The sequence below is a fragment of the Dendrobates tinctorius genome, unplaced genomic scaffold, assembly GCF_039654945.1.
Source record: "Dendrobates tinctorius isolate UK_male_01 unplaced genomic scaffold, ASM3965494v1 ptg000112l, whole genome shotgun sequence".
Lineage (NCBI taxonomy): Eukaryota > Metazoa > Chordata > Amphibia > Anura > Dendrobatidae > Dendrobates > Dendrobates tinctorius.
Genome location: NW_027361780.1, coordinates 1,891,971 through 1,917,472, shown reverse-complemented (window position 1 = coordinate 1,917,472; position 25,502 = coordinate 1,891,971). Strand labels below are relative to the sequence as shown.

The window sequence follows — 25,502 nt, the reverse complement described above, 5'->3', positions numbered from 1 at the left end:
TAACGTCATGCGCACGCTGATGCGACAAAAAAACGCAGCGTTGCTTGCGTTTTACATGCGTTTTTGCATGCGTTTGCGTTTTTTTATGCACATGCGTTTTTAGGTGTGACATTTTTTCGATTGTCTAGAGAACATTCTAGACTTGTTTCACTCAAAGACGCATGCGCAAAAAACAGCAACCGTGCGCAAGACCATGCGCACGCATGCGTTAGCATAGACTTCAATGTGTTGTTTTTGCGCATTCCGTGCGCGTTTTTTTGCCGAGACAGGGCGCACCAAAAAATGCAACATGCTGCGTCTGGCGTGCCTGGCGCAAAAGACAAAAACGCATGCGCACGAAAACGCAAGTGTGCGCAAGACCATGCGCACGTCATGTTAAACATAGGTGCGCAGTGCGCATACGCACGGGTGCGCACGATGCGCTGAGCACAAAAGCGCAAATGTGAAACCAGCCTAACTTGGCCAAATATTGCTCAGCCACAATGTTAAGTGAACGTAAGACACATTTCGCAATCCTTTACAAAAGTGCAAACTGATCTCATTGAATAAAGGGATGAAACTGTAAAGGGAGTTAGTGGACAAATTCTGCGCTGCCGACAGAATTGAGACGAATATTGAGTATGGCAAGTAAGGTGGTGGTTTATTTTCATAACCATGTTTCCTAAAGAAGTTATATAGTTCGAAGCACTTTGAAAAAACCACCACCTTACTTACCATACTCGATATTCTTCTCAATTCTGTCGGCAGCGCGGAATTTGTCCACAAACTCCCTTTACAGTCTGATGGCCGCTTGCTGACCCCGTGGATCCGCTGTGGCTGATTTTCTACATTATATACGTTTTTAACAGATTGAACAGGTGAGTTTAATCTGAATGCAAAACATTTTTTTTTTTTTTTTTTTTTTTAGTTTCTTGGTTAAGGAAGAAAGGGACACATTAATATACAAAATGGTGTTTATTTATAGACATTTTGGCAAAATTAAAGTAAAATATATGGTTAGAATTATAAGCACTGCATACATTCAGTAGACCAGCATGTGCAAATAAACAGCAGAAGGCAACAGCGAATACTTTGCTCATCTTTGGCAGCTAACCAAAATAGGCCCCTTTATTAAATACATGGGGGTACAAACAGAGGATGTTGTGGCACAATCTACACTCAATTACAAACAACGCCAACATTTACAACTTGCGTAATGATAGAGAAAAAAAAAAATCTTTTAGCCTTTTACTTCTTAGAAAAGCTAAAGTTTAGCTGATCCAATCTTTCCACCCATGAAACCACCAAGTGCACAGTAACTTGCAATAGACACTTACACTGCTTTAAACACAAAGAAAAGGACGCTGTAACTACAAGCCAGTCGTACATTGTAAAAGAAAGACAGACAGGTCTATAGCATGAAGCAGAAATGCACACGGAGCAGCATAAACGTATTTACACAGGTTCACAGTTGTAAAATCGTATGTCCACATTCCAATTATAACTTGTACGGATGTCATACTCTCCTAAATCACAATTAAAGCTCAGAGTGATCAGAAATGCATAAAATGTTTAAATACTGCACTTTAAATAGTCAAATAGGTTGTAACATTTAATGCATAAAGCTTGTAATGCATTCGTGTGTTGCCAGGTTTAAGAAGTGGAAACCGTTTGTAGAAAACCAGAAAAGTTCCCTAGATCATTTGGTAAGAGAGAAACTCCATGACTTTCGGAGGCACTGGCAGCTTCCGGACTTGATTTGTAGTCATGACTCTTCTTATTGCCATACGACATAAGTGCTGAAGGCTGGAAACATAAGAGGGTGTAGCCCAAAAGTGTACATTTCCATCCTGAGTTCTGTTAAAAAAAAACAAATAGATAATGTAAGTGGATGTTTGAAATCAAATGTTTTCTCTACAAAGTAACATGCAGGTTATAAAACAAAGCCATTAAAGGTTAATAGACAAAATATGTAATATCTTACCCAGCAGCTAGAACACTGCCATCCGTAGAAAAGGCACAGCAAAGACCTTTATTTAGAGGTGCAACTTCAACAGGGTATGAACGATCAAGACGCCAAAATCTTACCAACCTACAATTCCAGAGAAAAATAAAAAAGGAAATATGAATAAATAGCAACACATCATTGTAAATATAGACCGGTGTATTTACATACATTCAAGCTAAATGCACCACAATTCTAGTGCACGTTATGCCAAAACTCCACAACTTGCCCCATATTCATTGCACTTATTTATTTCAGGCATTTCAAATAAGCAATTACCTTCAATTAGTACTATAGTTCTTCTGATTCACCATGTCACTTACCCCATGTGCAGGGCATTTCAGTAGCTTAGGTATCCATGGTTACAACCACTAACAGACAACTGTCACTATACGAGTGGTCGTAACAATGGATACCTAAGCTACTGTAATCCATGCATTAGAATCAGAAGAACTATACTACATTTCTAACCGGAGGTATTTGATAATATTACACCTGCTACAAATTTGGATAGGATCTTGGAGATGGGAAGTATTATTGCAGCCCCTTAAAGTAGAAAGAGATGACAAGAGGTTGTGCGCACCCCTGGACTAATCTATGTCTCCACTGTATAAGAATTAGGCATTGATAAGGGTCCAAAATTGTCACATTTTATTTTAATAAAATGTGATAACTATAAAATCACTAATATTTGGAAAAGAAAAAATGTTCTACCTGCAACCAATTCATGACAAACAGCCAGCTAAAATGAAAATTGTTAGCCATGAAGAAATTACTATTTTTCTTTTACTCTCAAACTATATCAGGTGTCTAATCTTCTGTAAATGCCACAAGCAACAAACTACCAGAAAAAAAAAAAAATAAAAATTAAACTTGGGGGCGTGGCCTGAGCGGCATGTGAGGAAGACGTGTGCCCGCTGAGCTCCCGCATATACCTGATTAATTCAGCCGTTCCGTCCCCACAGCACGGCTAGTATAACCCCTGGAGGCTGCATCGGAGTCGGTAGACACCGCGGGGCACCGGAGATCGCTGCTTCACCCCAGGATATGGGGAAAAGAGGTCAGAGAAGGGTGGCAGGAGAGGACGGAGCGGGGAGCCAAGATGGCGCCGCCGCCACAGCGTGCGCCTTAGAGGAGGCCGCAGAAGACAGCGCGGCTAGGAACAGGGCAGTGGCGGTCAGGCTGCAGCTCTTTGCCCGCACGGCCGAGGCAGAGCAGGAGCCTCTCCAGGACTCTGATATAGACCAGGAGACTGTGGCAGAGGACATGAGCCCGGGAATGGGGGAAGAGGAGGAGGCTGTCCATGCCAGAGCGCAGGGGGGAAGGGAGCTGAGCCTAGCTGGAGTGATCTGGTGGAAAGAAATAAACAGCACCTCACAGCCTTGCAATTACAAGTTCCAGACGAGCCCACCAACAAAGATGTAATGCTGGCAGTGGTGCACTGCGGGACTGCGATCTCACATGTCCTGACGCAAATGGGCGACATGAACTGCACAGTGTTAGAGAGAGAACAAGCCAGCTGGAAAAACGTATGGGTGCTGTGGAGAATTCGGCCTCTGACTCAGGACAGCATTGTACAGAGCTCAAGAAGGTTATGGCAGCTGTCTGGGCTAAAACTGACGACCTTGAAAATAGATCCAGACGGAATAATGTTCGTATTGTGGGCATGCCAGAGCGCTGTGAGGGAAAGAATCCTACTGCCTTTATTGAAACATGGCTTAAAGAAACAGTAGGTGTGGACAATCTAACACACCTATATGCAGTGGAAAGAGCACACAGAGTCCCGACTCGGCCCCCCCTCCCTGGTCATCCAAGACCTGTGCTGGCTAAAATCCTCCATTACAGGGATAGAGACGTTATCCTTAGATACTCAAGAGAACACCCTGACCTTACAATAGAAGGATCCAGAGTCTCCTTTTACCCGGACTTTTCGCCGGAGGTGCAGAAGATGAGAGCAAAGTTCACAGACATCAAGAAGCGTCTGAGAGCCTGTGGCGTCAAGTACTCCATGTTTTTCCCGGCTAAATTGCGTGTTGAGGCCTGGAATAAAATCCACTTTTTTCTGGACCCCAGGGAAGCCGTAGACTGGTTGGACCTTAACGAGCGACAGTTGAGGAAGGAGAGGAAGGAGCAGGAATGTGGCTGATGGTTTCTTGACCTGCTCAGTTGTTATGGAGTCTTGCGGTTGAAGTCTGCGGTCCTGATGCAATGGACTGCCTAAGAAGTTATATTTTTATTTATTCTTATATTACTCTGTTATATGCTGTTTTTTTAAGAATTTGTGGTCCTTATGGGGCCTTAGTCTGAGTACGGATAAGGGAAAATGTAAAGTGCTGTGAGGTTATATCCTGTCAAATGCGGGTAGTGAAAAGGAACTGAAGCGCCTGCTGAATGGGGTGGAAGGGTTCGACAGTACCCTTACTTGTTGCACCCTTGGTTCAGCCCAAGGAACTGTTGGAGGGTGTTCTTTGGGGGTAGGGGGGAGGGATTGGGTTCAAAATGTCCTTTGGCATACTTGTACATTTCAATATTGGCTATGGTACGGCCGGGGGGGGGGGGGGGGGGAGATGGTAGGCAATATGCTATGGTACGATAATGGCTGATTTTAAGATACTTAGTTGGAATATCAGGGGGTTGAAGTCGCCGGTAAAACGACAGGCCATATTCTCCTTCATAAACGGACCAGAAGCCGGCGGTTGTTTGTTTGCAGGAGACGCATCTCACACAGGAGACGCTGGGAATCCTGGATAAGAGATGGGTACAGGCGGGCTTTCACTCTACTCATTCCCAATACTCTAGGGGGGTTAGTATATTGATTCACTCCAGGACTCAATTTAAGTGCCATCGGGTGGTGGTGGACACAGAGGGGCAATTTGTCCTTTTATCTTGTACAATCTTTTCCACCCCACTGGTGTTGATATCTATATATATATACCTCCGCCTTATAGCAGTAGAGTTATCTATAAAGTTCTTGCCATTCTGAGAGATTTTCCGGGGGTTCCGCATATGGTGGTGGGAGATTTTAATAATATTCTGGATTCACATTGGGACAGGGGTAGCCATGAGCCTCTGAGGCTGGGAGGTAATCTTACGCCATTTGGGGTGCTCGTGCGGGAGATAGCTTTGACCGACTTGTGGAGATGCCGTAACCCTGGTGTCCGTCAATTCTCGTGCTTCTCCTCTACTCACTCCTCCCTGTCTCGCATCGATCTGGCCCTGGGTGATGATCTTATGCTGGGAAAAACTTTAGAGGTTAAATATTTGGCGCGAACGGTATCTGATCATTCGCCTGTTTCAGTCATGCTTGGGGGGGGGTGGGAACAGGAGGAATGATAGACCTCTCTGGCGCCTCAACCCGTTTTGGCTGCAGCTAATCGATAAGAATAACGGCTTTATCCCTGAGTTGCAGGAATATCTTAGTTTTAATAGAGGCTCGGCTTCTAGTGAGATCGTCTGGGAGGCCTTAAAGGCGTACTTAAGGGGAATGTACATACGAGAGATTTCTAAAATAAAGACCGCCTCCAGGGCAAAATCACAACTTGTATTCAGGGAGCTGGAGGATGCGGAAAGGGCCCTTGCAACACAGAGCACACCTGACACTCGGAAGCGATTGGGGGAGGCGCAGTCAAAGGTGACCAAACAGACATTAGAGGCGACAGCGCAAAAACGGCTGTTTCAATCTACTCAATATTTTGAGAGTGGGGCATTTGCTTTCTGTCGTGACATCGGCACAGAGAGGGTCTGCGACTATAGCGGGTCTTCAGGATGTGAATGGGAGACTACTCACTGACGCACTGGGGATTTTAAAAATTCTAGAGACTTTTTATGCTGACTTATATTCCTCACATGCTAGGGCCCCGACAGAGGATGTTGTTGCCTTTTTGGAGGCTGCCAATCTCCCAAGGTTGACTCCTGAGGACAGACACTTTCTAGATAGACCTCTAAGTCTGGACGAGTTGGAGGAGGCTCTGGGAACCATGTCCAATGGTAAGGCACCTGGGGTAAATGGGTTGCCAGCTGAGGTATACAAACGGTATAGAACGGTGTTGCTCCCTGCTCTATTGACAGTGTTTAATGATAGTTTGGAACGGGGTGTTCTCCCACCGTCTATGCGAGAAGCTGTCATTGCCGTGCTGTTGAAGAAGGATAAGGATCCAACTCTGCCCGCGTCGTATAGGCCCATCTCCCTGTTGACGCTAGACATTAAACTTTTAGCGAAGGTCCTGGCCATTCGACTCTCAAAGGTAGTAGCTGTGTTAATACACCCCGATCAGACGGGGTTTATGCCCAACAAATCGACGGCTATGAATATTAGGAGATTATATCTGAATATGCAGGTGAGGGCTGATAATGCCGGGAAGAGGGTGGTTCTGTCCCTAGACGCCGCTAAGGCATTTGATAGTGTGGAGTGGGACTATTTATGGGCGACGCTTCACTGTATGGGCTTTGGCCCGGGCTTTATTGGCTGGGTCAAGCTCTTGTACTCGGAGCCGAGTGCTCGGCTGAGGGCTAATGGTCAGTTGTCTAATCCTTTTTCACTTCATAGAGGAACAAGGCAGGGATGCCCTTTATCCCCACTGCTGTTTGCTCTTGCGGTGGAGCCATTGGCCTCCAGGGTAAGATTGGATGCTGGCATAGAGGGATTCCGGTATGGGGAGCATGAGGAGAAGGTAGCACTATATGCGGATGACCTGTTGTTATTTTTAGCGGACGCGGACAGATCATTACAAAACACGATGACACTTCTTGGGGCATTTGGGGAGGTCTCGGGTCTGGTTATTAACTGGGAGAAGTCTGCGCTCCTCCCACTGGACTCAAGCTCCTGCAGTGTGGTAGGTGTGCCGGTTGCAACGTCCCTTCAATATTTGGGCATAAGAATATCCAATAAGCTGACAGACTATGAGAGCCTAAATCTTGTTCCGCTGTTGGACAGGATCAAACAGAAGGTTAAGGCCTGGGCAAAGTTACACCTCTCTGTTGTGGGAAGAGTGAATCAGTTGAAGATGGTAGTTATGCCGCAACTCTTATATGTCCTTCATAACTCCCCTGTCTGGCTTCCCCAGAACAGGTTTCATAAAATTAATATGATTTTTAGAGAGCTCATCTGGCTGAAACAAGGCACGAGAATTAAACTTGAACATTTGCAAAAACCTAAAGATGAGGGGGGACTTGCGTTGCCCAACCCATGGCTTTATTTTCTGTCTTCCCAATGCCAGCATGTAGCAGGAGGAATGGAGGGCGAGTTGGTGGATTTGGTGGGAGGTCAGAAGATCCTTCAATTCTTAGTGGGACGGGGATCACTGGTGTCGAGCCTGGAGTCGGGTAGATTTCGATCCCTTGCATTCAGGTTCCCTACGGTGCTTCTAATGGTTAGGGTATGGGATAAGCTGAGGCAGCTGAGAGGAATACGCGGTCTTACAAAGTACTCCCCCATATGGGACAATCAGCATTTGCCATGTATGAAAACGCTCAGAGGCTTTGCTCACTGGAGGCGGATTGGCATATGGTGGGTGTCGCAGCTGGTGGAGGGAGGGGTTTTTAAAACTTTCGAGCAATTGGGACGGGAATTTCCCCTCCAACGCTCTATGTTTTATCAATATTTGCAGCTGCGTCACGCGTATATGGTGCAGAGCAAAAAAGTTGACCTAACCATACACCACGACGTCCTTATCCATAGGCTTGGTATGCAGGGGTCCACCAGGGGACTGATTTCAATGGTGTATGGTGGCTTACTTGGACAGGTCCTGTCAAGGCATCCTATTGGCGCACTGACAAAGTGGGAACAACAGCTGGGTACGATATCAGCGGAACAGTGGGACTCGATTCTACAGATGATTCCCAGATTATCTCTTAGTGAGCCTGGCCGCCTGTCTCAGCTATATATTCTCTATAGGACATACAGGTCTCCCGAATGGTTATTCAGTAGAGGGTTGCGATTGGATTCGAGATGCCCCAGGTGCACGATGGACAATGCGGACATTTTACATATGATGTGGACATGCTCTTGCATGCAAATATTCTGGATCGTGGTCCTTGGCCTTATACACTTGGTCACGGGACAGGATATTCCCAGGGACCCCACGATTTGTGTTTTGGGTTATGTTGATGAGGTGGGAGGGGATCAATACCTTAAAATTGCTGTGGCCAGAATGCTATTTGTGGCCCGAAAGCTGATAGCTTATCACTGGATTTCTGCCAAAATCCCCTCAAGAAAAGAATATATTAATAGGTTGAACCAAATATTATATAGGGAAAAGTTTGTGTACCTTAGGAGGGGTGTGCCGCATATTTTCGGGAAAATATGGGAGGGATGGTTGAAGGTTCCCAGCCTGGCTGCCTCGAATCTCCTAGATTAATGGGTGGGCCCTGGAGGTGGTCTCCTGTCGGTTGTTACTTGCCATTTCTCATATGATATGGTTGTGTGATGGAATTGGGTTTATTCGCTATGTACCAGTCCATATGCCATCGGACAAAGGGAGGGGGGTGTTATGGGGGAAGGGAATGTTTGACAACATGTTGTAAGTTGTACATGCCTGTCATTTCTAAAACTTTTAATAAAAACTATCTGATTAAAAAAAAAAAAAAAAAATTAAACTTACTTATCATCAGCAAGACTTGCAATATGTACCCCATCATGGCTAAATGAGACTGATCTCACCCAGCGACCATTATCTCCACCTGCAAAAATGGGTGTTGGTGGGGGATATAAGTGCCTGAAAAGGGAAACAAAAATCAGTTTTAATTTACAAAAAAGTTTGAAGACTTTAAAATATAAATTGGACAGAATTTTTTCCTACAAGTCATCAACACCATAGACAGTCAGTGGGTCAATCAACTATGGGAAAAAGTGAGATCATGGTTCAAAGTGGGTATCAGATACAATGTTTCGCTTAGCACAGAATCTGACAGCGGTGCTTAAAACAGGGGCTGCATGAAAGTAACTACATTATGCACAGCCCCTTCACAAGCCACACTAGAACACATTGTATTGGATTTTGCCTGAAGTGTCCCTTTAAATGAAAAATGCAGTCTAAGGACAATTATATTAAGAAGCAATTAATGTTAGACTGACATTAGGTGATAATGTGGTTTTGATTCTAGGATTTACATACCCAAGTTCGAAAAGAATAGACCCAATATGGGGATCCCAGACATAAACTCTGGTGTCATATGATGCAGTAGCCAACAAAGCTCCATCAGGAGAGAATTCACAAGCTACCACATCATTGTGGTGTCCTTCTAGCTTACGGATCATTGTATATTTATCAGTGTCCCATAGAAAGACCTAAAAAAAATCAAAAGACAATTGTTACAGTCTATGTACTGGAAGCTTAACAGCCAAAGCTAGGAAACTAACTAAAATATTTTACTATGACTTAAAATACAGTAAAATTACATTACTTGCTCAGTGTCATACCCAATATATTAATGGGATAACATTATATAGGGAAAGCATGCAAAATTAAAAAAATAAGTAAATTTAAAAAAAATAAAAATCAGCTCAAGTTAAAATGTTACGGCTAGAAGCAAGTTCTATAAAATGCACAATATAAAAACATAAATGAGTTCAGTTTGCTTTTAAGATAACAGTTGGGTTCTACATTACAACCCCTGTTTGCAAAGTCTAAAACTAATTATATAAACAATAGTAAGTTATCATATGGTTACTCCAGTAGTACCCCCTTTGAGAGAATAAGTTCACTTGTTTACAAAAGGCTTGAATCACCAACGTGAGCCCAGGAAGAGAAACAGATACTGCAAGAAAAGAGAAGGTTGACAGCCAAAAGAAAACACTTTTGGCAAACAAGACAATAACTAACAATACACAAACTAAAGGCTCATTTTACTTCTAATGAAAGCATGTGGAAACGATAGGGCTATGATCTAACAGCTATGCTGACGGGCAAGCCACTTAAGTTTCTACGTGTGACTGCCAACGTTCGAAAGCCAAGTTGAAGGAAACAGAATGGTTATTTAGATTATGGTTAGAGGCTATATTTTATAATTATCCAAAGTTACTTATTAGTTCATTAGAAACGTCATTTTACTGGAGTATAAGAGAATAAAGCAGTTATGACCTTAACAATAAACAAAAAGAAATAGAAACAAAATACAACAGCAAAAATAAAAGAAAGAAAAAGCAGAAAGTGGACATCAACCAGCACCTGCGTACGTACAGTACACCTTGCAGTCGATTGCAAGGTTACTTCGTCCTATGGCATTGGTCGCCCCCAGCCTGGTAGCCAGAGATGCCACTCTCTGCCCAGCTAACACCACTGTGCTCTCCTTTGTGTGGTGCCAACTTAACCTCAATCACACCCATATTGCTGCCACCACCTGTGACAGGGAAAGCAAGAAGCTTATGGAAAACACACAGCCTATAATAACATTGGGTTAACAAACAATGTCAACAACCATATAGGCTAAATTTTAGGTGTGAACTGCTCTTTTGGAGAAAAGGCCGTTACACACAAATGCTCAAAATTACAACAAACAAAAAAAACTGTGTAATCTTATTAAAGGGAATCTATCACCATATTTTTGCTATGGAATATGAAAGCATGTGGGAGCAGAGACCATAATCGCAACGATACATCATATCCTTTGCTGGTTGTTGCAGTTTTAATTAAAAACTGTTTTCCCTGCTACAGATCTAGATACTCAATACTGAGCTCTGTATGACTCCGTCCACTCCACCGATTGGAAGCTTACTGCCTACGCACAGTATACACAGAAAGCTGCCAATCAATGGTTGAGGTGGGTCCGGACTACCCGGGAGTAGGCCAAATAGTCAGGGGCTGACCCCACATCCTATTGCCATCAAACTGGTTGGCAAAAACTTGCTGACACATTCCCTTTAATAGGTAATTTAATACATTTTAACAACTTAATATATTGGTGCCATAAGGGCAAATTCCAGGAGCAGCACCAGTACTGCTTTTATATACAGCAGTAGGTCATAATCTAAAATATGACAAACAATAATGCAATATTTGGTCATTACTATACAATGTGTATTTCCAGAACCATATACTATAGAATCAAATCTTAATATTAGCATGTGCAAAGCAAGGTATGAGGCCCATGACAGTGAATGGATTTTGGCAAATTACTCATTACAGGTTTCAGAAATGGACTGGCTTGCCAAAAGCAGTACAAGTTATGATTATTTATGCCAGCTTTCAGCACATTCCACCATGCACCATTATTTAAATTAATGTGCTAAAAATCATTCAAGACACTGAGCACGATCATAGTTTGTGATTACAAATGTAATACTTTGACAAACATGTAGAAATAAGGAACTTTGAAACCTACAGCTTTCCCAGCTCCAACAGAACACAGCATTGAGGAGTCAGGGGAAAATGCACAGCAATAAACCCAGTTCTGATGTCCCCTTAACACTTTCATCATATTGCCTAAAATAAAGCACAAAAACAACTCATCATTTCAATTTCCTAAAGGAAAAAAAAAATCACAATACTTATAGTGGCATGGGCACCCCCCCCAGGGCACCCCCTGGTCAAAATTATTGCTATTGTGAACAGTGAATCAAGTTGAAGATGGAATAATCTCTAAAAGGACTAAAGTTAAAGATGACATTTCCGTTGTACTTTAAGCAACAAAAAAAATGGCATTTTTTACATTTTAAAAATTACAAAGGAAAATGGGCTGATGCAAAAGTTTGGGCACCCTTGGAAATGTGTGTGCACAGATAACTTTGACCAAGGTTGCAGATCTTAGACTGTTAGGGTCATGGCTTGTTTGCCATCATTGTTTGGAAAGGCCAGATGATGCAAATTTCCTAGCTTTATAAAAACCCAGCCTCCTATACCCTTGTGCCAAAAAAACAGCAGCCATTTGTTTTACTAAGCAGCTGCTTAGCACTCTGAAAATAGTGGAGGTACACAAAGTAGGAAAAGGCTATAACAAGATGGCAAAGCCTTTTCAAGTTGTTTTTTCCTCAGTTCAAAATGCAGTCAAGAAATGGCAGTAGTAGAGGTCAAGATAAGGTCTGGAAGACCAAGCAAAATTTCAGTGAGCTGTTCGTAAGATTGCCAGATGGACTGCAAAAGACCTTCGGAAAGATTTAGCAGACTCTGGAGATGTGGTACATTGTTCTACTGTTCAGATACACTTGCATAAATATGGCCTTCATGGAAGAGTTCACAGAAGACGACTTCTCCTGCATCCTCTCACCATAAAATTCAGCATCAGAATTTTACACAAGAACATCTAAACAAGCCTGATACATTTTGGATACAAGTCTTGTGGACCAACAAGGTTGAAATAGAACTCTTTGGCTACAATAATCAAAAGGTATGTGTTGAGAAAAAAAAAAGGGCACAGAATTTCATGAAAAGAACATCTCAACACCCACTAAGCATGGGGGTGGATCAATCATGCTTTGGGGTCATGTTGCAACCAATGGCACGGGAAACATTTCACGGGTAAAGAGAACAATGGGTTCAATGAAATTTTCAACAAATACTTGATGCAAACATAACAAGTTCTGTAAAAAAGCTAAAGTTGACAAAGGGATGGCTCCTACAACATAGATGATGTTCCTAAACACATGTCAAAATCCACAACAGACAACCTCAAAAGGTGGAAGTTGAAGGTTTTACAATAGCCCTCACAGTACAGATTTTAACAATTGACAATCTGTGGCTAGACCTCAAAATATCAGTGCACGTAACATGATCCAGGAATTTTGGAAAAATGGATGAAAGTCCCTCAAACAAGAATTGAAAGACTCTTGACTGGCTACAAAAAAGCATTTACAAGCTGTGATACTTTCAAAAAAAGGGGCGTTACTAGTACTAGGTACTAACCACGCAGGGTGTCCAAACGTTTGCATCAGCCCACTTTCCTTTTTTGTAATTTTGAAACTATAAAAGATGAAAAGATATATATTTGCCTAAAGTACAAAGGAAATGTGTCATCTTTAACTTTAGACCCTTTAGAGATCATTTAATAATCAACTTGCTTAACTGTTCATAACAGTAATTTGGACGAGGGGTATCCAAACTTTTACATGTCACTGTATGCATTATATGGCATATTTAGATTTACTAGTACAACCAACAGATTTGATAAGATATCAGCTTGCACCCATAGACAAATAATCTAAGCTGCTTTGACCTTAGTAAGAGTGCCGAAGACAAGAAAATGAACAAAGGTGAGCGCACAGCCACTGGCAAAGCAGAAAGACAGGAGCAGTTTGCTTCTGAAGAAAAGAAGTGGCGATAACCCCTTAAGGATGAAAAGTAGTTTATCAGTACATGACTGTTCAAACCAAGAACAGACACGACGCACCCTTAACATTGCCAAGCAGGTCAATGCATATTTCCACCTACTTGTTTTTCATCTACCTTCACCCTCTTTTGGACATTGTAAAGTCAAGATCTCCACTAATAAAGGAGTGGAGGAAAAAAAAAGCAGATTTGAAAGTAAACTAAACTGCTTGGCATCGTCAGAGGTGTACAGAGTGCTTGTGTTTGGCGTAAACAGTCATTTTGTACTCTAACATTATTTGCTAGGGGCTACCCACACAAGGCTATTTTTGGGGGCAGAGCTTACACTTACTTTTTGCTTGTGATTATTTCTACTGTAATCTCATCTATTTTTTAGCTTAGTAAAGCCCTTTAGAATATCACACTACACACGAGATGTAACTAGATAATAAAAGATGCAGTAATTTGTCATGCGTACAATGTATATGTATAAATCACATCAATCAAAAGGAGTAAAGTAACACTTGTACAAAAAAAAAATAAATCTCTGAATAAACTAATATATAAGCCGGCGGCAGCATCGTGTACAACTAAAGCGGCTGCATCAGAGGCTTACTGGTTAACAAACAAGGGACTAGCACTGTAAGCCAAGTTCTTCATAAGTTAGGGCACATTTTCCAAAGACCTCTGATCAACTATGCATTAAAAAGGGAAAGTAAAGGTACTGTCACACTTAGCGATGTACCAGCGATCCCGACCAGCGATATGACGAGGTCAGGATCGCTGGTACATCGCTAAGTGGTCGTTAGTGAGCTGCCACACAGGCAGATCTCACCAGCAACATCGCTGGGGACGGGGGTCGCTACTTACCTGTCACACTAGGCGATCCTGCGTCCTCCCGCCTGGCTCCACGCTCGTCTCTCCACAGGAAGCTGACGACGAGAAGCAGTCCTGGACATTCTCGCGCGATGAGCGATAACCAGCGGGGGAGCGGTCGGAGGTAAGTATCAGACACAGCAATATCACTAGCAATATCGTTATAACGTCACAAGTTACAGCGATATTGCTAGCGATATCGCTTAGTATGATAGTACCTTAACACTCAAAATTCAGGAAAAGGCGATTTATTCACCAAGCTTCAGAGACAAGTATGCCACATTTCAGATCCGCTATGGAGTCATTATAAAGCACAAACAAATCTAAGTGGCATTTGATATACGCAAATTCATTGTGTCAATTAAGATATTAAATAAAACACAGTTTTATACATTCGTGTATAAGTATAGGTAAATCACAAGTAGACAATGTTAACATCTCCTATAAAACATGATTAAACATCTGCATAAATGTAGATGATACTAAAGGGATTGTCTAGTCTTACGCTATAAGTTTTTAGTCAGTTTTCTGACTACAGACTAGTTAATCCTCACATCATGAGCACTAGTTACTGAGGATTCTCCGACGCTGGGAGCGCATGACCACAAGTATGTCATTAACATACAGGCGGTCACAAGTCAGATAGATAGGCGCAGCCTCAATCACTGCAAGTGTAGTGAGCGAGACTGGACACAGTCTAGTCGGAATGTGGCCGAAGTATGCAATTTCTGTGACGAGTGCCCACTCCCTGAGAATCCCCACAGCATGCACTCATATATGGAGTACAGAAATCTGCAGGCACATAGACTTGTAGTCTAAGGGTATATGCACACGTTGCTGATTAGCCGGCGGATTTTTCTGCAAAGAATATGGATTTCTTGGCAAAAAACGCAGGCTAAAACACAAGCTGTTTTCTTGCGTTTTTCCAGCGGATCTGATGTGGTATATAGTGCGGTTTGGCTGTGCAGATTTATTCAAAACTTTGTCCCTTGTGCTTCTGGGGGAGAGAGGGAGAGATTTCTATGTCCCAGAATGGAAACCGCACAAACAATTGATATGCTGCGGAAAATAAACCGCAGCAAATCTGCGCAGAATTTTACGCATGTGCACAGCGGATTTGGTTTCCTATAGGTTTACATGGTACTGTAAACCGCATGGAAAACTGCCGGATCCGCAGCAAAATCCGCAATGTGTGCACACACCCTAAGGCCGGACAACCCTTTAACAAATTCTCCATTTAAACACAGATGCTCAAGCACAGATTTTCAGCCACAATTTTTTTTTTAATTGACATTGCATAATTGGGATTCAATTTATCAATTATATGTAATGCACACATTGTTTTACAACAGCAATATAATTATCTTAAGTGACAATGGATTTGTGGGTGTAAAATGTCACTGAAATTGCTCTATTTGTGATTGTAAATGGCTCTACAGAGATGAAATGTAGCATACATGAATCTGAAGCTTGGGTGAACGAATCACAATCTTTTCTGGAAAATTCGAGTGCTGCTTTCCTTTATTGTTTGGCTTACTGCATGGCAGCGTTATGGGATTTGCAGTCTATATCCTGTTGAAAGGCTCAAAAATCATTCAAAAGGAAGCATCATGTATGCCTAGCTATGTTGCTTGCTTTTAGACCTAGTTCATCAAAATGTTAGTGGAACATACCATCATCCTTTAGGTCCCACACCCTGAGAGTTTTGTCTCTGGAAGCAGAAACCAGTATAAGGCTGCCGTCTGGCGCAAATGTCAGGTCTCTAACAATTTCAGCATGATCCATCAGATTAAGGAGGAGCTTCCCTAGGGAGAAGAAAAATTAACAAAAACTAAAGATTCCCATTAAATCCAAATGCATTTACTTAATTTACTTATTTTAAAAACAACCAAAAAGGGATTTCAGAAACTTTAATGTAAAGAAAACCTGTCACCAAGTCAAGTGTACAGCTAGACTGCGTTCCCATCATAAAGAAGCAGCAGCGCTTTGGACGCGTCGCATTTCCACTGTGTCCTAATCACGCAGGTAAATACACGTGTTCATTGAACAATACAGATTTACCGAATATCAAATCCAGTAGATATCTATAGAGGAAGTTTCTCTTGCGGAACAGAAATTGCCATGCTGCGGATCGTAATCCCAGAGTTTACGCCGCGTCAAATGGAAGCAAAATGGGCATGGGATTTCCATACATCCCATCCACTGTGCTTGTATTGTACAACGCAGCATTTTGAGAGCAGAGCAAGAGCGCTGCACCCAAAACACTGCTATTCCTGATTGTGGGCATGCAGCCTTATTGCTCGTTTATTACCGCTACTCCCAAGTCATGCTCTCTTTCTAAAAGAAAAAAAAAGCCAATTTCTCTGGAATCGTGAAACTGAATAAAAAAATTAAAAAAAAAACCTGCCATACTCCAGAGCAGAAAAATAAAAGTAAAAACTGACTATTTTTGACTTGGAGACAGGTCCTACTTAAATGATAGCTTCCAGGTACACAGCAATCATCAATGCTTCAATGGATGCAGCCCATACCAGAAACACTTCAGCCTTGACTGAAATTATCTTTATATCTAGCCTTCCTCCTCTTACAACCAGCATGACCAGCCCTGGTGAAAGACAAGAAGCCACCCAACCTCACTTGTTCAGGTCATGCATAAATAATTAAATACACCAGTGGTTCTTGTGATCTGGCTCTACAGCTGTAATGAAACCAACTCCAGACAAGCCCTCACTATCCCAGGCATCAGGGCTGGGTAGCTGCTGCAGTTTTGCAACATCTAGAGGGCCATATTTCAGAAACCACCACACAGACTATCTGAAGGACAAGCTTATAAATATTTACAACATAGTTTATTGCTTACTACAAGTAAACAAATACTACAAACAGGATCAACCTGATGGCTGAAGTAGGAGCAGTGCTAAGGAAAAACTAATTTTTCAGCCCTGCTTCCACTAGATGAATCTTTTAGCTTCTAATAACTTAGGAATCCAGAGGTCATACAAATTAAGGGTAAAAATATGACCAACCTTAGATGCATCTGTCATAGGGCTTCACAAGTCTCCTATCAGGTGCAGCAGCAGCAGCACTCGTTACTATTGCAGTATAAGGCTATGTGCACAAGTAGTTGGAAGTGCTGCAGATTTTTCAGCGCAGATTTTGTAAAATCTGCAGGTCAAAATACCTGCGGTTTAGCCCTGCGGTTTCACACCTCACGATGGTGAAGGTGTGAATCCGCACAAAGAATTGACAATATGCAATATGTGCACAGCGTTTTTGATTTTACCATTGAAGACAATGGTACTGTACAACGCAGCAGAAACTGCTGCGGACCCTTAGGGCCAGAAACGCTGCGGATCCGCAGCAGAGTCCGCAACGTGTGCACATAGCCTTAGGATACATTTTTATATGGCTCATTACAGAATGTCTATAGGCAGTAACAACTTTAACGTAGGCAGGATGTTGTTCTAATGAAACCGTACTTTGCAAAGAAACAAAACTGAATACATGCAATTGCACAACTAATAAAACTGTGTGTGAGCAAACCTTTGGGAAAGTGGGGCTACAAGCATCAGACTGTGGCAGAGGGAGACTACGTCTCCTAACCTGTAGTCACATTCTTATTCGATATGTAATATTATTTAGCCTGTGTGTAGAACATTAATAAAAATGTGAGAGGAAAACGGTTTTCTGATGGTTACAGCAGTATTCTATGCTTGTCCTATTTAATAGGTTTCAAAATACTCCAGGATCAAGAATAGGCCCTGGTCAAGGGCTGATTGTGAGAGCATTTTCTGCATGGCGGATCACAAGTAGGTATCATTTGTGGAAAAACAGTATCGGTCAAAGACATGAAAAGTAATGCAAAAATTCTCAAGACTCCATTTGTTCTCAATTGTGACTTCCTTCTTAAGCATTATACAAGGCTTCAAAGGTCTAATGGACTGAGCAAAGTAAAGCCCCCGTTACACAACGATGTCCCAGCGATCCCACCAACGATCCGACATGATGGGATCGCTGGGACATCGTTAGGCTAATCGCTGGTGAGCTGTCACAAGACAGCCCCTCCAGCGATCAGGACCAGCAACGCTGGACGCTGGTTTCTAATGTAAACGTCTGGTATCCAGGAGCCGCGGCTCACGGATACCCGATGTTTACATTAGAAACCAGCGTCGCTGATCTCTCGCTGCGACACGCAGCGATGCGTGCTGGCCAGTGGGAGACCAGCAATCTAAAAACGGCCCTGGCCGATGCTGCATGATCAGCGATAACCGTCAGGGGGGCCGGTCGCTGATCCCCGTCACACACAGCGATCTCGCTGGCTCGATCGCCGATGTGTCACAAAATCAGCAATCTCGCTGTGTGTGACGGGGCCTTACCTCAGCAGTTTGTCTGATGAAATACCTGTATAAACATCCCATATCTTGATGCGTCCATTGCACAGCCCTGTAGCAAGCAGGAGCTGGTCTTGGCCAAACTTGAACCGGTGCCATTCTATATTCACACAGCGACTTTGTTTTTCAGGCACGGATGATCCAAATGCCAAACTCCAGACAATGTCCCCGCAGTCTATGCAATGCTCTTGCGGCTTGTTTCTCGGTGTTGCATCACTATTCTGCCTCGATAGTCTTCCAGTTGTCACGTTTACACTATTCTTTGTACTGCCAGCAGCGCTGAAAAGGAAGAACACATTTCCATAGGAAAAAGAAAAAACTTCAGTCAATGAACTAAATTGTAGCATTCATGGAAATGCCAAACTGAAAGTATTCAGCTCAGGGGTCTTCACACTGCATTTTGTCACCCACTGGCTGGTCCCTTCGGGGTTCATGTTTAAACCCCCTGGAAAATGGGATTTGGGCATATGTGCTGACAAGCCGCACACTAGAATGGTGCCGACAGAGTAAACGTACACTGTTGTGCAACATTTTTGGGCACATACCTACTGGAGGCGACACCCAGACGCAGTCTAATACATCTGAATGTTCGCCTCCAGTTGACATATACACCCGAAAACGATGCACAACAGAGGGTACATTCACTCTGTTGGCACCATTATAGTCTATGGCTACATCGATGTATACGCCAGAATACCATTTTGCGGGGCGGGGGGGGCTTATAAATAGCCTGTGTCCCTGTACGGTGAGTCACTGCCATTACACAGTACACAGCAGGGGCACATTTATAAGATTATCTCAGCACAGGAACATTTTATTTAAACATATTCAATAGTGGAAGTTATTATTCCAAGATCTGTTAATTAAAATGAACTTGTGTTCATGGGACAACCCCTTCAAAGCTTTCAACAGCCAGTAAGTTAGTTTATAAAATGTACAGTAAGGCTGTGTGCACACGCTGCGGATTTTGCTGCGGTTCCGCAGCGGTTTTGGCCGCTGCGGACCCGCAGCAGTTTTTGCTGCGGTGTACAGTACCATGATTCCCTATGGGAATCAAAAACCGCAGTGCAGACGGTGCGGAATTTTCCACGCGGATTATCTGCGGTTTTCAATCCGCAGAAAGAATTGACATGTCAATTCTTTCTGCGGATTCTCCTGCGGTTTGCCATCTCCTCCATTTGAGGAGATGAAAAACCGCAGGGCAAAACCGCAGAGCAATCCGCAGGTAAAACCGCAGGTCTTTTGACCTGCGGTTTCACCTGCGGATTTTACAAAATCCGCATGGATGAATCCGCACCTAATCCGCAGCGTGTGCACACAGCCTAAAGGTCCAAAGGATCCAATGCACATTAGATGAAAATTGACTTCAACGGGGAGAAGGTTTGGACTGTTGCAATTTCAACGTATATATTTCAACATAGACAATCTCATAGAGGTCATTCAACTGCTGTCGCTTGGCTGTATAGAAGTCGGTCTGCAGTTGTTTAATGGTTGGTTTAGACAGACCAATCTGAATTCTTTGTACACAGAATGATCAGTCACTGTGCACACAGAATCTCATTCATTGGCAGCAAATGCTCTCCTTACACAGGATGATGTGCTGCCGAGAACAATCCAATCACCTGACGAATAAGTGTTTTGCCCCTTCTTCAGGTCAATGATGGCACATTTACATAAGACGATAATCAAGGCTGTGGAGTTGGGAGATTTATGCCCATTTTGGTGGAGTCGGAATAAAATGGACCAACTCCGACAATATATAATAAATAGGGGACAGTAGCACAGTGCAGGATGTGCTGTAAATGTTTTCATAAGAATTTGGGAAAGTTATGAAATCTCCTATAAATGTCTGTTCATGATCTAAGGATCTCAGCCTATAGTTGTGATGAATTTGTGCTGCACTTTATGTACATGCTCAGTAGTGACCAGTGCTGTGGAGTCAGAGGTGAGATGAATCTGTGCTGCACTTTATGTACATGCTCAGTAGTGACCAGTGCTGTGGAGTTGGAGGTGAGATGAATCTGTGCTGCACTTTATGTACATGCTCAGTAGTTACCAGTGCTGTGGAGTCGGAGGTGAGATGAATCTGTGCTGCACTTTATGTACATGCTCAGTAGTTACCAGTGCTGTGGGGTCGGAGGTGAGATGAATCTGTGCTGCACTTTATGTACATGCTCAGTAGTGACCAGTGCTGTGGGGTCGGAGGTGAGATGAATCTGTGCTGCACTTTATGTACATGCTCAGTAGTGACCAGTGCTGTGGGGTCGGAGGTGAGATGAATCTGTGCTGCACTTTATGTACATGCTCAGTAGTGACCAGTGCTGTGGGGTCGGAGGTGAGATGAATCTGTGCTGCACTTTATGTACATGCTCAGTAGTGGCCAGTGCTGTGGAGTCGGAGGTGAGATGAATTTGTGCTGCACTTTATGTACATGCTCAGTAGTGAGGCAGTGCTGTGGGGAGTCAGAGGTGAGATGAATCTGTGCTGCACTTTATGTACATGCTCAGTAGTGACCAGTGCTGTGGGGTCGGAGGTGAGATGAATCTGTGCTGCACTTTATGTACATGCTCAGTAGTGACCAGTGCTGTGGGGTCGGAGGTGAGATGAATCTGTGCTGCACTTTATGTACATGCTCAGTAGTGACCAGTGCTGTGGGGTCGGAGGTGAGATGAATCTGTGCTGCACTTTATGTACATGCTCAGTAGTGACCAGTGCTGTGGGGTCGGAGGTGAGATGAATCTGTGCTGCACTTTATGTACATGCTCAGTAGTGGCCAGTGCTGTGGAGTCGGAGGTGAGATGAATTTGTGCTGCACTTTATGTACATGCTCAGTAGTGACCAGTGCTGTGGGGAGTCGGAGGTGAGATGAATCTGTGCTGCACTTTATGTACATGCTCAGTAGTGGCCAGTGCTGTGGAGTCGGAGGTGAGATGAATTTGTGCTGCACTTTATGTACATGCTCAGTAGTGACCAGTGCTGTGGGGTCGGAGGTGAGATGAATCTGTGCTGCACTTTATGTACATGCTCAGTAGTGACCAGTGCTGTGGGGTCGGAGGTGAGATGAATCTGTGCTGCACTTTATGTACATACTCAGTAGTGACCAGTGCTGTGGGGTCGGAGGTGAGATGAATCTGTGCTGCACTTTATGTACATGCTCAGTAGTGGCCAGTGCTGTGGAGTCGGAGGTGAGATGAATTTGTGCTGCACTTTATGTACATGCTCAGTAGTGAGGCAGTGCTGTGGAGTCAGAGGTGAGATGAATCTGTGCTGCACTTTATGTACATGCTCAGTAGTGACCAGTGCTGTGGAGTCGGAGGTGAGATGAATCTGTGCTGAACTTTATTTACATGCTCAGTAGTGACCAGTGCTGGGGAGTCAGAGGTGAGATGAATCTGTGCTGCACTTTATGTACATGCTCAGTAGTGACCAGTGCTGTGGGGTCGCGGAAATTGAGGAGTCATAGGTTAGGCTTACCGACTCTATGGCCCTGCTTCCAACGTACACTCATTCCAGATTATTGGCTCATCTAAATGTGCCTTTAATTACAAACCGTTGATACAGTGTAGCCAAATAGTAAATTACCACAGTGGATCTTATCTTCAGATTGTTATATACTGTATATGACACACGTATCAGACACTTACAAGTTTTTAAGGCACTGAGTCCAAGGAACTAGCTTCACAATACGATGACCCTGAGACCAAGCAAAATAGGAGCCATCTGGAGCGAAAGCCACAGTCCAATTTTCACGGCCATACTTCTGCTCAAATGGAGACGTCGGTGATATAAGCTCCCCAATGCTCCGTGATCTTGCTACAATGAAAACAGAAAACAAGTTACTACAACACAGAACACACATTGCACTGTTTGGTAATATTTGTATCTATACCCAAGAGTGCTGTTAAATTGTGTTCTTTCCCAAGCTCGGTGGTCCTGACGAGTTTGCATCTGAACCCCGCACAGAACAGGATTGATGTGTCAACAGACCATTGACGATAATGGTACCAACAGAGTCAAATTAAGTGTGCACCATTTTTTTTTTTTTTTTTTGGGGGGGGGGGGGGGGGGGGGGTTTACATGTCTACTGGAGGCAGACACTAAGATATAATAAACGGCGTCTGGACATCCACCTTCAGTAGACGTATACACCCAAAAAAGATGCACAGCAGAGAGCATTTGGACTCCATGCCCAAATCCCCTTGTGCGTGGTATTCAGACGTAAGCCCCAACTGGACCAAAAAACGAAGACAAGAACACAATGTGAAAGCCCCAGCTCCACTGGTTCAGGATTATCATAGCAAGATCAAGTATTATATTAGTTTATAATGCACTTGACACTTATTACATCTACATATAGAAAAGCATAAGAAAAACTTTAGGGATGGATGCTATAGCAGCTCATAGGGTAGACAGGAGGACAGCAATGCTCCGGAGGGAGGGTGGTGCTCTGCGTGCGTGCCACAGTGTGTGTGTCATATGGGGGATGGTGGAAACGAGGGAGGGGAGGGGGAAGGGAAGAAATGAAGTGGTTTGGTTGGATGAGTGTCAAGCAGCAGAAATAGGTGAAGGAAATTCCACATGAGTAGTGGGGGAGGAGAGAACACACACGGGAAGCACAGCCGCATAATGGAAGCAGCTGGGACTACACCAAGACTCATGTGACATCCCATAATTGAGGGAAGGGATGTGATCAACCCGTCACACGCCGCTCCCAAAATTAAAACTACACCACATTCAATGTGTAAATATTTACAGTGTTCACACGTACTATACACAGAGACTGAAAATATGGCTACATACAGTATATAGATCTACATATACACTGTACAGATGACATATATCACTATATACAGAGACTGAAAATATGGCTACACATAGTATATAGATCTACATATACACTGTACAGATGACATATCACACGGGTACTATATACAGAGACTGAAAATATGGCTACATACAGTATATAGATCTACATATACACTGTACAGATGACATATCACACATGTACTATATACAGAGACTGAAAATATGGCTACATACAGTATATAAATCTACATATACACTGTACAGATGACATATCACACATGTACTATATACAGAGACTGAAAATATGACTACATACAATATGAAGATCTACATATACACTGAACAGATGACGTATAACAGACTATATACAGAAACTGAAAATATGGCTACACACAGTATATAGATCTACATATACACTGAACAGATGACGTATAACACACTATATACAGAAACTGAAAATATGGCTACACATAGTATATAGATCTACATATACACTGTACAAATGACATATCACACGGGTACTATATACAGAGACTGAAAATATGACTACATACATTATATAGATCTACATATACACTGTACAGATGACATATCACACGGGTACTATATCTAGACACTGAAAATATGACTACATACAATATGTAGATCTACATATACACTGAACAGATGACGTATAACACACTATATACAGAAACTGAAAATATGGCTACACACAGTATATAGATCTACATATAAACTGTACAGATGACATATCACACGGGTACTATATAGAGTAAATACACAGATACAGGCTGTACAGCTATATGTCTCTCCACATTCTCCCTCTCACTGTAACAGGCAGTATCCAGGGTAGGATGGCAGCTCACGGCTCAGACACACTACAATGGCAGGAATGAGGCGGCCCCGCTCCCTCCCGCGCCCGGGAGATGCCGCACGGAGCAGCCGTCACGCACGGTACGAGGGGCTGGTCCGCTCTTTCCAGAGCCCCGGATGAATGGTGTACGTCCGCCGCGGACTCACCTATTTCATCTTCGTTTACAAAGTCGGGAAAGCTTGCCATCTAAATAGAACCCAGGCGTCTAGAGAAGACCGTGTGGAAGTAAAGCAGGCTGTGGCTGTTGTGTGACCCCGCACAGATCCGCTGCAGAGCTCCGCACTCCAACAACTAACCTCAAAATGGCTCACGCGCACACACACAGTCCGAAAACCGAGCGTGGGCGGCGCCGTGACGTCATTACTTTGAGCGCAGCCAAAGATGCGCTCCAGGCGTCGGCTGCACTCTGGGGAGGAGCGTGACAGTGGCGGTCACGTGACGGATGAATTGGCCCCTGGTGAGGGCGGGGCTGGTCTCTGCAGTAATCAGTGGTCGGCGGGAGTAGGAGCAGAATGACGTATGCAATGCATATGTACACGCTGCGCGGAGACGTGAGGGAGGACGTGCGGGCAGGGACCGGGGGCATGGTGTGGGAGATGGGAGCAGCCACAGAAGAAATGCTGTGTATGAGTATGTGCACACGTGTAGATGACGCGCCCCAGAGGCAGTGGGGTTACTCGGTACCTGGCCGGTGTCTCAGAGGGACGTGTCAGGCAGTGTGCACACACACCGGTTTTTTAGCGGATTTGCCAATAAATCTGCTATAAAAACGCTAAAAATAAGCTTCCCATTCATTTCGATGCATTTTGCAATTTTTGTGCATACTGAAGCGTTTTTTACTGCGAAAAAAACGCTTTGCGGTAAAAAACGCAGCATGCTCATTAATTTCGCGGATTTTTCTGCATTTCTGGCTATTTCTATGGGTCTGGAACCACGCGGGGAAAAAACCGCGCAGAAAAAAACACGCGGTTTCTGGGAAGGGAGTCCGGTTTCTAAGCAGAAATTTTCTGCTACATGTGCACATAGCCTCACAGTGGCTATGACCCGGTCCGTGGCTTCAGGCGGTCATGTGAAAGGGGTAGAATGATGGGGATAAAGTTTATGAGATGATTCGTGACGTCACCTGTGGTTTCTGGTCGGTTTGACCAGCGCTGCAGGGTTGCTTCTCTGGGACAGATGTTGTGGTGCAGCAATGATGTTGAAGCTCCCCACAGGTAGAGCTGTATTCCCAGGGCAGGTGAAGAGAGTTGGTAAATGGTGAGGGAAATGTAGAGTGGAGGATGTAGCAGTGCTAGATGAGTGGCGCAGGAATAAGTGGAGGACACAAGGGCTTG

General features: G+C 43.6%; 1 protein-coding gene across 1 annotated transcript; it reads right to left on the bottom strand.

The window, feature by feature from the left end:
* Positions 1 to 939: 939 nt before the first annotated feature.
* On the bottom strand, positions 940 to 24,578 carry WSB1 (WD repeat and SOCS box containing 1). The gene is made up of 9 exons (XM_073589731.1): positions 24,315 to 24,578; positions 22,133 to 22,301; positions 18,499 to 18,767; positions 15,771 to 15,902; positions 11,303 to 11,403; positions 9,097 to 9,269; positions 8,584 to 8,697; positions 1,964 to 2,071; positions 940 to 1,836 (listed from the first exon to the last, which is right to left on the bottom strand). The coding sequence occupies exons 1-9, from the start codon at positions 24,352 to 24,354 to the stop codon at positions 1,674 to 1,676; spliced, it is 1,269 nt and encodes a 422-aa protein (XP_073445832.1). The 5' UTR covers positions 24,355 to 24,578; the 3' UTR covers positions 940 to 1,673.
* Positions 24,579 to 25,502: the final 924 nt, after the last annotated feature.